This window comes from Harpia harpyja, chromosome 1 (assembly GCF_026419915.1).
Source record: "Harpia harpyja isolate bHarHar1 chromosome 1, bHarHar1 primary haplotype, whole genome shotgun sequence".
Taxonomy (NCBI): Eukaryota; Metazoa; Chordata; class Aves; order Accipitriformes; family Accipitridae; genus Harpia; species Harpia harpyja.
Genome location: NC_068940.1, coordinates 102,089,668 through 102,102,668, shown reverse-complemented (window position 1 = coordinate 102,102,668; position 13,001 = coordinate 102,089,668). Strand labels below are relative to the sequence as shown.

Genomic DNA, 13,001 nt, shown 5'->3' with positions numbered 1-13,001 from the left:
TTTCATACTGAAAGAAGCAACTCCAGCACAGGATAATAGTTATAAGAATAATTATTTTTCATCCATGCATTATATCAAATAACAAAAAGCTTCTGACACTGAAACCTTAACCTTTAGCAAGTTAAAAATAAACTGTTAGTGGTATGCAAAGTCTGATTTCAACACTGGCCATAAATCTGGCATGATAATTCAGAAACAGAATCGGCAATTTGGGAGGTTAGAGCCTTATTCTGCTGAACTAACAGCAAGTGTAGCCAGGTGCTGAGATGCCTGGAGGACAGCCCTGCTCCCACTCCATAACTCATTGTCACAGTTAAAAGAGAGGGAAGCGTCAGGAAGGGGAGACAAGTGACAGAGTACTCTCCCATAGCATCCCAAACTTCTGAAACGCTTCTCTTAGGTCAACAGCTGCTTGTTAGCCTTCAGGGAACATTAAAAGGCCAATCTTTTAATTGCAGAAGTAACCTAGAGCGGGGATCCACAAACAGAGGGGTCATAACCCCAAGTAAACCTGTAACACAAACTGGATTGCCATCCCAATGGAAACGTGGCTGCACAGGAGCTCCCAGGGGAGAACTAGGCCCTGAGACTACAAGCATGGTGACCAAACGCTGTATTCCAGAACCACTGGCCAAATGCAACAGCTCACCCCAGCTGCCTCCTGCAGCAAAATTTCCAGTGTTTGCCTAATTTCACTTTAAAATTTCCACATCTTCCTTTGTGAGACTACTGCAAAGCACAGTATCATTAGAGTTTCTTCAAAAACTCCCTTTCATAGTTAATGGCTGGTCATTAATCTGCTGCGGTACCACTGTAATGGCAAATTGTTTCTATCGCAAGACTCTGCTGAGGACTTTCTTCCCATCCACTCCTTACCTCATAGGCTCGAGAACCAGTAACACTCGCTAGGTGCTGTGCTCCCCCCACGGCTTTCTCCAGAGCGCTGCACTGGGAAGCTGTGCTAGAATCCATCCAGATGGGGCTGTTACTGACAGAAAAACAAGCCTGCAACAAACAATATCCTTTATTAGTAAGTCTGATCTCTAAGAAGTCCCTGCTAGAGTAATAGCAATACAGCAGACGTACGTATCAGCTCACAGTTCAGTTCTCTGATGGGCCTTCTGGTCTCCTCTCAATAATTACAGGAAAGCAGATATTGGGCAGCATGTTGGTCAGTGGTGAAAAGTTTAACCCAAACTTCACACCAGAGGGAAGCAACACGCTTTTTTCTGCTGTTACTTGACATAACCTGCAGCACCATGTCTCAGTACATTCCTTTGGTAGCCAAAGCCCTGGGCCCTTTTATGCAAGTTTAGCCCAGCTTTTTAGAACTCCTCTCTAAACAATCAGATTATCTTTCCACAGCTCTACTAACAGATTTCTCTTTAAAGGTTGGCATAACCATTTGGAAATGCAACTGAGGCTTAGTGCATCACCAGAGAGCATTTTAATTCCATTTCCGTAAGTTTTGCACAGATGAGTGTATTGGCTTTGTGTGGCAAGGTTTTGGTAGCGGGGGGGGGTTACAGGGGTGGCTTCTGTAAGAAGCTGCTGGAAGCTCCCCCTGTGTTCAAGAGAGCCCATAACAGCCGGCTCTAAGACAGACCCGCTGCCGGCCAAGGCCGAGCCAATCAGCGGTAGTGGTAACGCCTCTGTGATAACATTTTTAAGAAGGAAAAAAAGTTGGGACAGACGGTATTTTCGGCAGCCGGAGAGAGGAGTGAGAACATGTAAGAGAAACAACCCTGCAGACCCCCAGGTCAGTGCAGAAGGAGGGGGAGGAGATGCTCCAGGCGCCGGAGCAGAGATTCCCCTGCAGCCCGTGGGGAAGACCGTGGTGAGGCAGGCTGTCCCCCTGCAGCCCAGGGAGGTCCACGGGGGAGCAGATATCCACCTGCAGCCCGGGGAGAGAGGACCCCACGCCGGAGCAGGTGGGTGCCCAAAGGAGGCTGTGACCCCGTGGGAACCCTGCGCTGGAGCAGGCTCCTGGCAGCACCTGCGGATCTGTGGAGAGAGGAGCCCACGGAGCAGGTTTTCTGGCAGGACTTGGGACCCCGTGGGGGACCCACGCTGGAGCAGTGTGCTCCTGAAGGACTGCACACCATGGAAAGGACCCATGCTGGAGCAGTTCGTGAAGAACTGCAGCCCGTGGGAAGGACCCACGTTGGAGAAGTTTGTGGAGGACTGTCTCCCGTGGGTGGGACCCCACGCTGGAGCAGGGGAAGAGTGTGATGAGTCCTCCCCCTGAGGAGGATGAAGCGGCAGAAAATAACGTGTGATGAACTGACCGTAAACCCCATCCCCGTCCCTCTGTGCCGCTGGGGGGTTGGTAGAAAATCTGGGAGTGAAGTTGTGCCCGGGAAGAAGGGAGGGGTGGAGGGAAGGTGTTCTGAGATTTGGTTTTATTTGTCATTACCCTACTCTGGTTGATTTGTAATAAATTAATTTTCCCCAAGCTGAGTCTGTTTTGCCCGTGACGGTAATTGGTGAGTGATCTCTCCTGTCCTTATCTCGACCCACAAGCCCTTTGTTATATTTTCTCTCCCCTGTCCAGCTGAGGAGGGGGAGTGATAGAATGGCTTTGGTGGGCACCTGGCATCCAGCCAGGGTCAACCCATCACAATGAGCTATTTCCAAAATTAATCATTTAACAGATCAGTTACACAAATGTCTCCTTTTCAACATACAACTGTCCTTTCTGATCTTGAAGTAAGGAAGGTAAGGATCTTCAAGAGGAAAGTTGATTCCTCCCTACTTTTCTTTTTAAATAAAAGTTTGTCAAGTCTATGTTCAAAACTTACCAATCACACACAAACACAAAAAAAAGTTGTAAAATACTTACAGGTTGTTTACAAAAATATTACACTTTCTAAATGAACAAACAGGCTGTGACTCTGACACAGAAAGGTTCTGGGACGCCCACTGGCACCTGTAAGCTTTTAAAGCAGTATATACTGTCACTCAGAAGAAAAGGAAATGTCAAAAGCCCTGGAGCTGAAGGAATAACCAGTACATTTCACTTTATGCTGCAGGGGCATGCAACTCAGTCAAACAAGAGAAAAGGTTTGCAAGGAGAAAAGCAATGTGTAAAGAGCAGACAAAGCACAGCGTACCTCTCCCTTCAGAGCTCTTTTATGCACCTTACCTTTAGTGACTGATGTAGAGGCAGTTTGGATGATGCATTCTTTAAAATTTGGATGCTTCCTTTTTTCCAGTACACACTCCCATGTTGCTGTAGAAAATACAGAAACAGAAGCTGGAGATGACCTCCCCAAGCCACAAAGTTCATATCCTGATCTGAACTTCAAAGTCTAAGGGACAGAGAACTCTCTCTAAACCAGGACCAAAAAATGCACCTTTTCAAATCAAATGCCTCATTAAAAGACGCTTTAAGGTTGAGCAAAGCATATACTAAACCAGAAAATGTAGGAGTCAAGAGACAATGACGATTCTGAACTATAGCAACTTCTAGTGAGAACTATTATTATACTGCTAATGGCATTAGATATTTATTTGAGGGCTCTTTGAGCTGTAGCCAGGGTTCCACAGTCAAGACTGTTAGTTCTGTGCTATTTCAGTTACATGCCTGCCCCAGTCACCACTAACAGACTGCATAATATTGAGATTATTTGAGCTCCATCTCTCAGGTGGCTTCCTCAAGCCAGGCATCTCTGGTTATGCACCTGCAGGACACCCTACACAAACTGCAACACACCATCCAGCGAACCCACTAATAGTTTCTGATGACACCAAGTGCACACAGAACCCCCTGGGCACAGAGTACTTGACCACAGCAACACCCAGATTGTATTTCACATCTCTCTGCCATTTCTGCAGACAATCAAGACCAAGTTTGTCCCTTCTTTGGGACAAACACTGGCACATCAGTGTACCTCCGCAGTGATCTGCAGCATAAAGACAAGACTCTTCAAAGAGAAAAAGGAGAGAGACAATGTGGGTTGGAAGGGGGCAACTAAATGAAAGCTGTTCTACCTGAAAGAATCTGAATATAGTACCAAGCTGATACCCCCAACTTGTTGGAGGATGGGTAAAATAAATAGAATATGAGCAATCTGAAAGCGCACTTCCTTTTTTCACTTGAGTAAGCTGGGGTTACTTGGCAGTCCCTAACTTCTGTTTCACTGAAGAATTCATACCCGAGCCTTGATACCGGCTATGATTTTCAGACACTTTGCTCAGACTTTCAACTGAAATCAATGAAACATGGAGATCAAAGCAAGAGTTTTGATTAATTAGTCCCAGATATATCAAGATGAATAACCTAAACCTCATGTGTCAGAATTAGCTATCGCTTTGGTGCTGTCCTCACCCTGAATATCATCTGTTAAAGTTATAAAAGACTTCCTTGTTTCACCAGCGTACTAGGAGACTGGCTAACTGACTAAATGTCAGGATGGGTTTTATAAATCTCAGAAAAAAGGCATTATGCACTACAGGCTAAATCATGGCAGCATCTTTGTCATTTCTGCATCAAAGACTATCATCGTTTGGTTTTTGTTGTTCCTAGGCAGATCTCTATCCTAGCCAACAACAATTGTGCTCAACAGGATGTTACCATGCCTTTAGCAAACAGCGCTCCTCACTATTTTTTCTACCCCATTTCCACAAGCACCTGGATATGCTGAAATTCAAAATGACCCCAATCATTTCAGAATCTGTATGTACAAAGAATTTAAACAACAGGAAACCAACTAGTTATGCACTATACTGATCTAAACAACTGCACCATAAATCTCACCCTCCACTCCCACTACCTTCTAGTGGTTGTGCTTTGTGTGCATCAGGTTTTAAGTTCCCCTGAGGAATGTGTCTTTTAATGGATGCTTACATAGAAGCTTTGGTCTTACTTGATGTCATTATGGTCTCGGGCAATACAATTATTTAAATGAAATTTATCACTATACATTATACTCTGTTGAAGAAATACAGTAAGACTAATTTTTTTTCTTTATAAACTAACCTGGCCAGCACCAGACAAAGCTCTGACTTGACAGAAGTTAAAGCCCGAAGACTTCATCTTTTCCAAAATCATATCCAGAGCCTGTAAGAACAGAATCAAGAATGACTGTAACGAGCTATCAAATTATGCATACTCACAATCTCTGGAATTAAACAGTAAATTCATGTCATCACTGATAAGAGTCCATTGGCAGATAATGAAAAATTAGCTAATGACTATGGACTTCTCAAGAAGATGCATAAATTAATTTACTAAGTAAGAGTCCATAAAAGAAAAGTTGAATCACACAGGGAAAAAAAAAAAAATCTTTAAACAAGCTGAATGACAAAGATCCATTCTTTGAAACCTAAATAAGAGGCAAGAGTTAAAGAATTCCAATTCATTAAAAAGCCACTTTTAAGAGTGCCAGACACAAAGCAGGATTATCTTTTTCTGTTCTTACTTTTGGAAATCTATGAAACCTTAATAGGGTGGACCCTGCACCCAATCCCACAAGATGTTAGGTATCCTCAACACCACTGCCCCCAGTGTCACCTGAAAACTCAAAAGTCCCTTTAATATAAGGCTAATTCAAGTGAATTTTAGCACTTTAAGCACCTAGGTTAATTTTGTTCTTGCCATATGTTCCTGAAGTTTAAAACCAAAAATTAATCTATCTTTACATAGTTCCATTCAGATCAGCATTTCCCAGACTATCTTGACAAATGGACCGCTGCAAGACTTCAGAATTTCCCAAGAAACATCATATACCTGTATCACCTTATTATTAATTTAATAGTTACAACTGTTCCTGTTCATTATGGTTCAAAAGTCCAACTGCAAAGAAATTTACCAAACCTTTGTCAACTACCATGGATTACCAGCTGGGGGTTCTGTGACCTTTCAAATATGAAACTATTCAAATCACACTAGGAAGATAAATTTACATAGTACCATGTGAGAGCAAGTGTTGCAGAACCTGCACAGAAGCAAGGAAGGCCTTCTTTTAAAATAGAAAAGAATGTTGTATTCCAAAATAAACACCAGTCAAAGTGACTGGGAATCACTGACTAAATTGCTCTTTAACCACTTACCAGTTGAGACATCAGTTGGTTACCAAAGCTAACCTGGATGCTACAAAAACACAGATTTAAGCTAGGCAAAGCAACAGCTGCCTTTTTTGTGTATGAAACAAAAAGATTTGGAAAAAAAGAACAGTCTTTTTTCCAAATGAGGGAAAGTCAGGAAAGGATTTATCACACATACAATGCTATAATAGTAGAGAGTGAAAAAACGAACAAACAAACAAAACCTCAAAATGTTAGCAACTTCCACTATGTTTGTTGATAACATTAATATCTGCATACCAAAGACACAGAATAATACTTCAAAGAAACAGAATACAAGCAGAAGTCCTATGTTGATTTGAATGATGAGTTTCACTATTGCCTGGAATACATTTCCATTTCAGTAACAGAAAGGAAAAAGTTGAACTATACAAAGCTTGTTCATACCTTGACCCACATTAGCACAGGAGAAGTGACTGTCAGTCTGTCACTGTGAATATAGACTCCACCTTGAGTCCTACAGAAAAACGGTATTTTCTCTTGGTAAATTCAGCAATTTTTTCCCTGCCAAGCAAAGTTCTTCAAGTTTATTAATAAACAAAGAGAGTTTGCAATGCTTTTACATTAAGAGCAAGGATACGATCAGTGTTTGAAACCTGGAAAAGTAAAAGCCAGCTCCTAGGAGGTGACATTAAGAGATGTTTGACCCAACTGTAAAGTAAATAATTTGCAAGGAAAGGCTCCGATCCTGAAGTAAGATCTGTGATAGACTGCAATGCTGATACTCCTCATTGACTCCATGCAATTCATAGTTATTTCTAAGTCTCCTAACTGTCACCATTAGTGGCTTGGACCTAGAAGATGAAATACAATTTTTGCTGTTAAACCATCAAGTAAATAAACGTACTTCGTTGAAACTTATGACCACGGAGGATGACATTTGTAAATTCTAGTCTGATAACTGAAGTAAACAAACACTGCCATCCTACATCTTATTGTGAGATTTGGAACCACTGAATTTGTCTTCAAATGCCTTTTAGAAGTTCCCCTCATGCAATTTACTTGCTGTTATCACAGCATTCTACCCTGACACAAAGGCAGTGCTTACTTCTGTGTCCCAAAAAGAAACAGTCATATCCACAAGTCACAAAGTCCCAAAAGAAGAAAAAGAAATTGTTTATTTATACATAATACTTTGGGGTAGATTTTTTTAATCTATTTCCTGTCGGGAGTTCTTGCCATATTTATATACCAAGGAAGGCAAGAGTACATACTACCCTTGCCAAGCATGAAACATGAACATGGTATGAACTTTTTCCATGCCTCCACACATATCAATGAGGCCAAATAAGGCAACAGCCCCCCCACCCCGATCTCCAAAGTTCTAAATTATATTATCCAAGTAAAATATAAAAAGCCTTACTTAAATTCCGGAAGGTCTTTATCAAAATGAACATTATCCTCATAAACGACTCTCAGCTGTTCATCAATAGCAATGACTTTCAGCTAGAAGATAAAAAACGGGATGTTAACACAAACTAACAATAACTAAATAGCACTGATAACTCATTTATAACAATTCAAATCCCACAGACAAAATGGGAAAGATCATCACCCCAATCCATATAACTCGCTGAAAGTATAGGTACAATTTTACATTAAACAGGTTATTATGTGAATTTCCAGCATGCCATCTATTCAGCAACATGTATATTTGTTTGCTTACATTTCTCCCGCCCTCATTTTCTTTCTCCTTAATTGCACAAGATCAAGATGCAGGCATATGCTAAAGAACAGCAAACAAATTACCAGGTTTGTAGCTTGCATCATGGTAACGAATTTTTCCAATTTCTCCAAAGAATACAGTATCTTAAAGGTGCCATATGGGCTTCCCCCCCCTCCTTTTTTTTGCCCCATCTTTTCAAGGAACATTAGAATACCTTGAGGACCTTCCCTGCTCCCCAAATGGTGAGTAAATCAGACTCTACCAGTCTGGCAAAGCTCAGAGGGCATTACACAAGTGTATTCTGAGCTTCTGCAATATATGGAAAGCAAGATCCCTAATAGGTAACTCCATAAAGCTGAGCTTTCTTGTAAGCATAAACCAGAAGAGCACCACAACCTTTTCTCCTCTATCTTCTCTCAAATTCACCTAGTAGAGAAGAAAAACATTACAGCCTAGAAGTGAGAAGGTAGCTCACACTCTGCACATATTTCAACAAGGGAGAGAGTGCAAACTGCTGCTGAAGGAACAGACAAAAAAAAACTACAAAGACTAAGTCATCTCAAAGAGTTGTATTCAAATAACAAGGCCAACTCCATCTTAGCTATACTAATGTAGGGCCATTATTTATGCACTGGCACAACTCATTACCAATCTGATGCCCTGCACTAGTTTAAAAATGGCTCTGACTCACTGCAGCTTAATCGGCTTTCTGCTTGCAGCATGCCCCCTTAAAAAAAACACTTGATCAACCTAACCTGGATGTGTCTTTTCAAGCTCCCAAACTTCAGCACAGCCATAATGAAGTCATTTATGCTCCTACGCCTATTTTAAACATATTCAGGCCTATGCACAACTTGGGCAGAGTTTCTATTCATGGTGTAGTAACACCCGATTGTGCCGACAACTCAAAATTTCAAGCGACCTGAGCATCCAGGTTCACAATCCTACTAATCTTGATTCACACGATGACACTGGAAAAGCTGGATTCAGGTGCAAATCCCAGCTCCCAGCCTGCCTGATGCCGCAGGCAGAGGGGTCTCCTCGCAGTCTGCACGTGGAGAAGGGCCATAGCGCTCCTTTCCAGGATGAAACGTATCCCGAGCAGGATGGGGAAGCGGGACACGTTAGGACACACAGCCTACAGCTTCAGACAAGAGAGGGGACAAACATAAAGGAACGAAGGATGCGCTTATGCGGGCAAAGAGAAGGAGGCGTGCAAACAGCCAGGCACACGCAGCGCCCAGTGTCCCACAGAAGCCTTAAAACACGAGAAGGCGCCGGGAATGATTTTTTCCATCAGCCGTGGCAGGCTGCTGGCGTGCGTGAACCCTCGGCACCGAGCTCAGCACAGCATCCTGCAGCGCCCAGCCCGGCCCTGCTGTAAACGAGGAAACCCTGCGAAACAAAACCGTCGCTGGGTGGAGGAAAAGAGGCGATGAGAGCTGCTGGAGGGGAGGAAGGCCTCTTCCCCTTCCGTGCTGCGGGGCACCACGGCGGCAGGTCAGTGGGCCACCACGGCGGGCGGGCCAGCCGGGGCCTCGACCCTTTCCAGCTCCCCGAGGCCCGGCTGGGTGCGCCCCCCCCCCCCCCCCCGCTACGCTCCAGACCCCCGGAGGCGGCTGCAGCCCCGGGCAGGCCCCGCCGGACCCCCGTCCCCGCTGCCGGCCGCGGGAGGGGAGAGGAGGGGCTGGGTGAGGCGGCCCCGGTACCTGCTGCGTGCTGAAATCCCAGCCCAAGTAGCAGGGAGCGGCCATGGCGCGGCGGGGGCCCGCCCGGCCGCTCACCCTTGCCCCGGCGGAGCGGGGCGGCTTTGCAAGGCCCGGCCTCCCCGGGCGGGAGCCGCCAGGCCGGCCCCGCGGAGCGGGAGAGCGGGAGTTAATGAGGGTTCCGCGCCCACGCAGCCGGGCTAAGGCCTCATCCTTCCCTCCCTCACACGGAGGGGCTGGAGCGAGGGCTGCGGAGCAGGGAAGAGCTGCGGGGAGGGGATGGTGGGTTGCTCAGCGCCAGGGCTGTACGCGGAACTGCTGAGCGCCGGTAATTTCGTGCTAGATAAGTGGGGAATCCCCCAGCCTGCAGGTGCCCAGGTCGGTGGGAAAACACCAGTGGCAAAACACCAGTGATGGCCCCGTAAACGGCAGCAGAACAAAAAAGGGGCAACTTCAAACCAGGGTCCGAAGGAATTCACGGAATTTTAATATTCCATTAATACGTACCGGTCCTCTTGTGGTACCGCACGCTGGTTTGCGCAAACACACTTTTACGGTGTTCCATAAAAAAATGCAGAATCGTTACTTCAGCTGAAGTTTTGTTTTGTGGTTTGCTTTTTTTCTTTTTCAGTTGGGAGGGTTTGGTGAGGTTTTAAGTTTTTGCATTACCTGCCATAGCATGTGACAATCAAAGTGGAATTGCTTAATCAAAAGAAGGCTCACCTAAAATAGGCTTTCATTCTGCAATCAAGGCGGTATCTCAGCAGAGCCTTAATGAAGTCAAATACGTTTTGCATGCCCAGGATCTTAAACTGTGTTAACAGTACAAATACTTAATTTGACATGCCCTTTAAACTATAAAATATTACTAAATTTTGTCATACAGTGAACATTTTAAATACATTTTAAATATTCCTAGTGAATTCTCAAATCCCTGACTCCCATAGGTTTATACTTTTAAGATTTCTAGTTATTGTTGCAAAGAAAAACCTTCAAAGCATTAATCCTGAAGACTCTCAACCTACGCTGCAAACAAACATTCTAATATACTGACTTTTAAACCAATCTTACTCTATCATATCATCTTTGAATATTCTGTACTGAGAGTATTAGAAATGTGATCACAAAATCTTTAAATAAGACAGAGTTTAACTTAAAGTTGTCTGAAAAATATTTACAATGTGGGAATCTCTTCAAATGCATAGTGTTCTTGGCCTGCATTTTAGTGTCTAATCCTGCAAATTTATCTGAATAGTTTGCAATCAGGAGGCATCCCAATGAAGTAAGTGGAAGTCCATTTAAATTAAAGGTACGTAGAATTGTCACCCAGTTTGTAGTTTGTCTTCTTTAAATCAGATGGCCACCAGGTAGTGGTGGAATTTCCCTGCCCCTGAGAAGTTCATGCTGGATGGACCTGTCCTGAACAAAGGTCTCACTTAACCAAGAAGAGGCTGTGAAAGGAAACAAAGCTTTTAAAATGTTACCAAGGACTGTTTTGTTAGTGTAACTCTTACCAGACAACAAACAAAGGATCAAATAACACATAGAGGTTGCTTTTCCATTAATGCAGAACATGGCTGGTGAGCCAGGGAGGAGAGGCTTGCTCTGCCCTTTCACTTCCTGCGCAATCCCTATAAAAAAGTAACAAATACAGAGGCCAAGGCTTGAAATGCTGCAATTTTCAAAATATGACTACTCGCAAAAATGAAGAGAAACTAAAGTCAGTTCTGAAGAAAGCCATAGGAACGATAAATGACTTCAGAAAAAGAGACATCTGTGGATTTTTTTAATTTTAAAGGAGGTATTGGTTAGTAGAAGGGAAACAACCGTTTATAAATAAATAAAGCAATCTTATGAGGATGTAAGAATCAATTACATTCTTCAGCAATCAGATCAGAAGAATAGTCCCGAATAGCAAGAAATGCTTTGCTTTAAATAGCACAGAAATGTTGGGGCTGGAATAACCACCCTTGTGTTATCAGATGTCCTTAAATTAGGAACAAGGGTGCAGACAATAGGGTAGGAAAACCCACTCAAGGACAGAATGGGAATGTTAATGTTGCTACTTTCAGTCTTCATGTTTTCCTACAGAAAATAGGGAAGTTTGGAGAATCATTGCCTTACCCTGTCACTCTGTTGCCCATCCTTGCAAGCAAGGCAGTGTTCTCTCAAATTTACTTGTTTGTGTATGGAAAGTGTGCATTGCTGTTGTTCCTTCTGCATTAAAGTTCACGCTTACAGATACTACCATAGCCTCTAAAATTCTGTCTTGAAAGCAAACAAGGTTTAGCTGTGCAGTTATCGGTGAAGTTACATTCATGTCCTAGTGATGTTTTAGCACTGACAAATCCAGAATTTCCAGAGGGGATGGACAAAATGCCGTTTATAATTGAAATGTCACCACTGCAGATTAACAGCTTGAGGCAGAGCACAGATTAATCACTCAAGACACATAGAGCAGGGTAAAGGGAAAAGCGAGTTTATTCCCCTTTTCCTATTAACTAGTTTCTGACCTGATGGAGAAGCAATACTTCCATGCTCTGCTAGGCCCTTGGCTGTTTTGATAAGTTATAACTACTATGCCAATTAATGCTTTTTTTTCCTTCCCTCACTGTCAAGTTAACTTCAACTGCAAATTCATTTCAATTCATTGCAAAACACAAATTATTTTAACTGTATTCCATATTCCTACATACTGAGATTTTTCACTTTTTATTCTCACTTCGAGTATCAAAGTCTGCCTCTGATCTCAGTTACACCCTGATATGAACTTAGATTTAACTGCATTCTTCAGCTTTACACAAGTGAACTCCTTTGAAAACAGTGACAGCCTAACTACCATGCTTCATTATCATCATATCATCTTAGGCATGCCAACAAGCTAGAGAACAGATAGTCCAGACCTTTGATATAAATTAGGATTACTATATTGACAGCAGTCCAGCTATCCTGATTTATACTGGCTACATAATTTAATGGGATGTGGAAGTACTCACACCTTCACAGGAAGTAACAGAACTCCATCGGCAACTACAAAGCTAGCAATCCTTTTGCTGCCAGCAATAGATTTTGGGCATCTAACTAGTTATTTTAAGTAGCAGGGCAGCCAAATATTTCTAAGCCCCAAACGGGTATTTCACATTCGTACGTCAGCATAGGTTGGCATAGCAGAAACAATGGGTCAGCTAAGAGTCGCTGCGCATACAGACATCAGCCATGCACATGCAATACAACCGCAGCAGCCCATGTTAGACCTAGCGCTGTTAGGCCTGCTGACACAATTATCCTCTTCCCAATAAGAAATCTTGTGGCTCTTTAATTAGCCTCAGAAACATTAAACATAGTAAGCTGGGTCAGATAAATGCCAACCTATTTGCCAAGTAACCTGATAGTCACGTGCAATGCTGCTAATTAGGTGGGAGATGTTTACAATGTTAAGCTCCAGGTAACACAACAATAACACATTAACACATCACCTTAAAAAAAATCTCAGCTTGAGCACTAGACCTACCTACTGGAAAGATACCTGAACAATGACAATG

General features: G+C 43.2%; 1 protein-coding gene across 8 annotated transcripts in view; it reads right to left on the bottom strand.

Moving 5' to 3' along the window:
* XYLB (xylulokinase) overlaps window positions 1-13,001 on the bottom strand; it is a 100,026-nt gene that overhangs the window by 76,867 nt on the left and 10,158 nt on the right. Inside the window, exons 4-9 of one of the 8 annotated variants that reach the window (XM_052807390.1) lie at window positions 10,974-11,090; window positions 7,451-7,533; window positions 6,475-6,544; window positions 4,982-5,062; window positions 3,146-3,232; window positions 877-1,005 (exon numbers count right to left, since the gene is read on the bottom strand). In XM_052807390.1, coding sequence (XP_052663350.1) covers window positions 877-1,005; window positions 3,146-3,232; window positions 4,982-5,062; window positions 6,475-6,486 — 309 coding nt within the window. In that variant the 5' untranslated portion in view covers window positions 6,487-6,544; window positions 7,451-7,533; window positions 10,974-11,090. Of the gene's footprint in view, window positions 1-876; window positions 1,006-3,145; window positions 3,233-4,981; window positions 5,063-6,474; window positions 6,545-7,450; window positions 7,534-8,508; window positions 9,265-9,462; window positions 9,685-10,973; window positions 11,091-13,001 lie in introns of those variants that run through there. The other 7 variants (XM_052807364.1, XM_052807400.1, XM_052807408.1 and 4 more) reach the window with 7 other exon arrangements.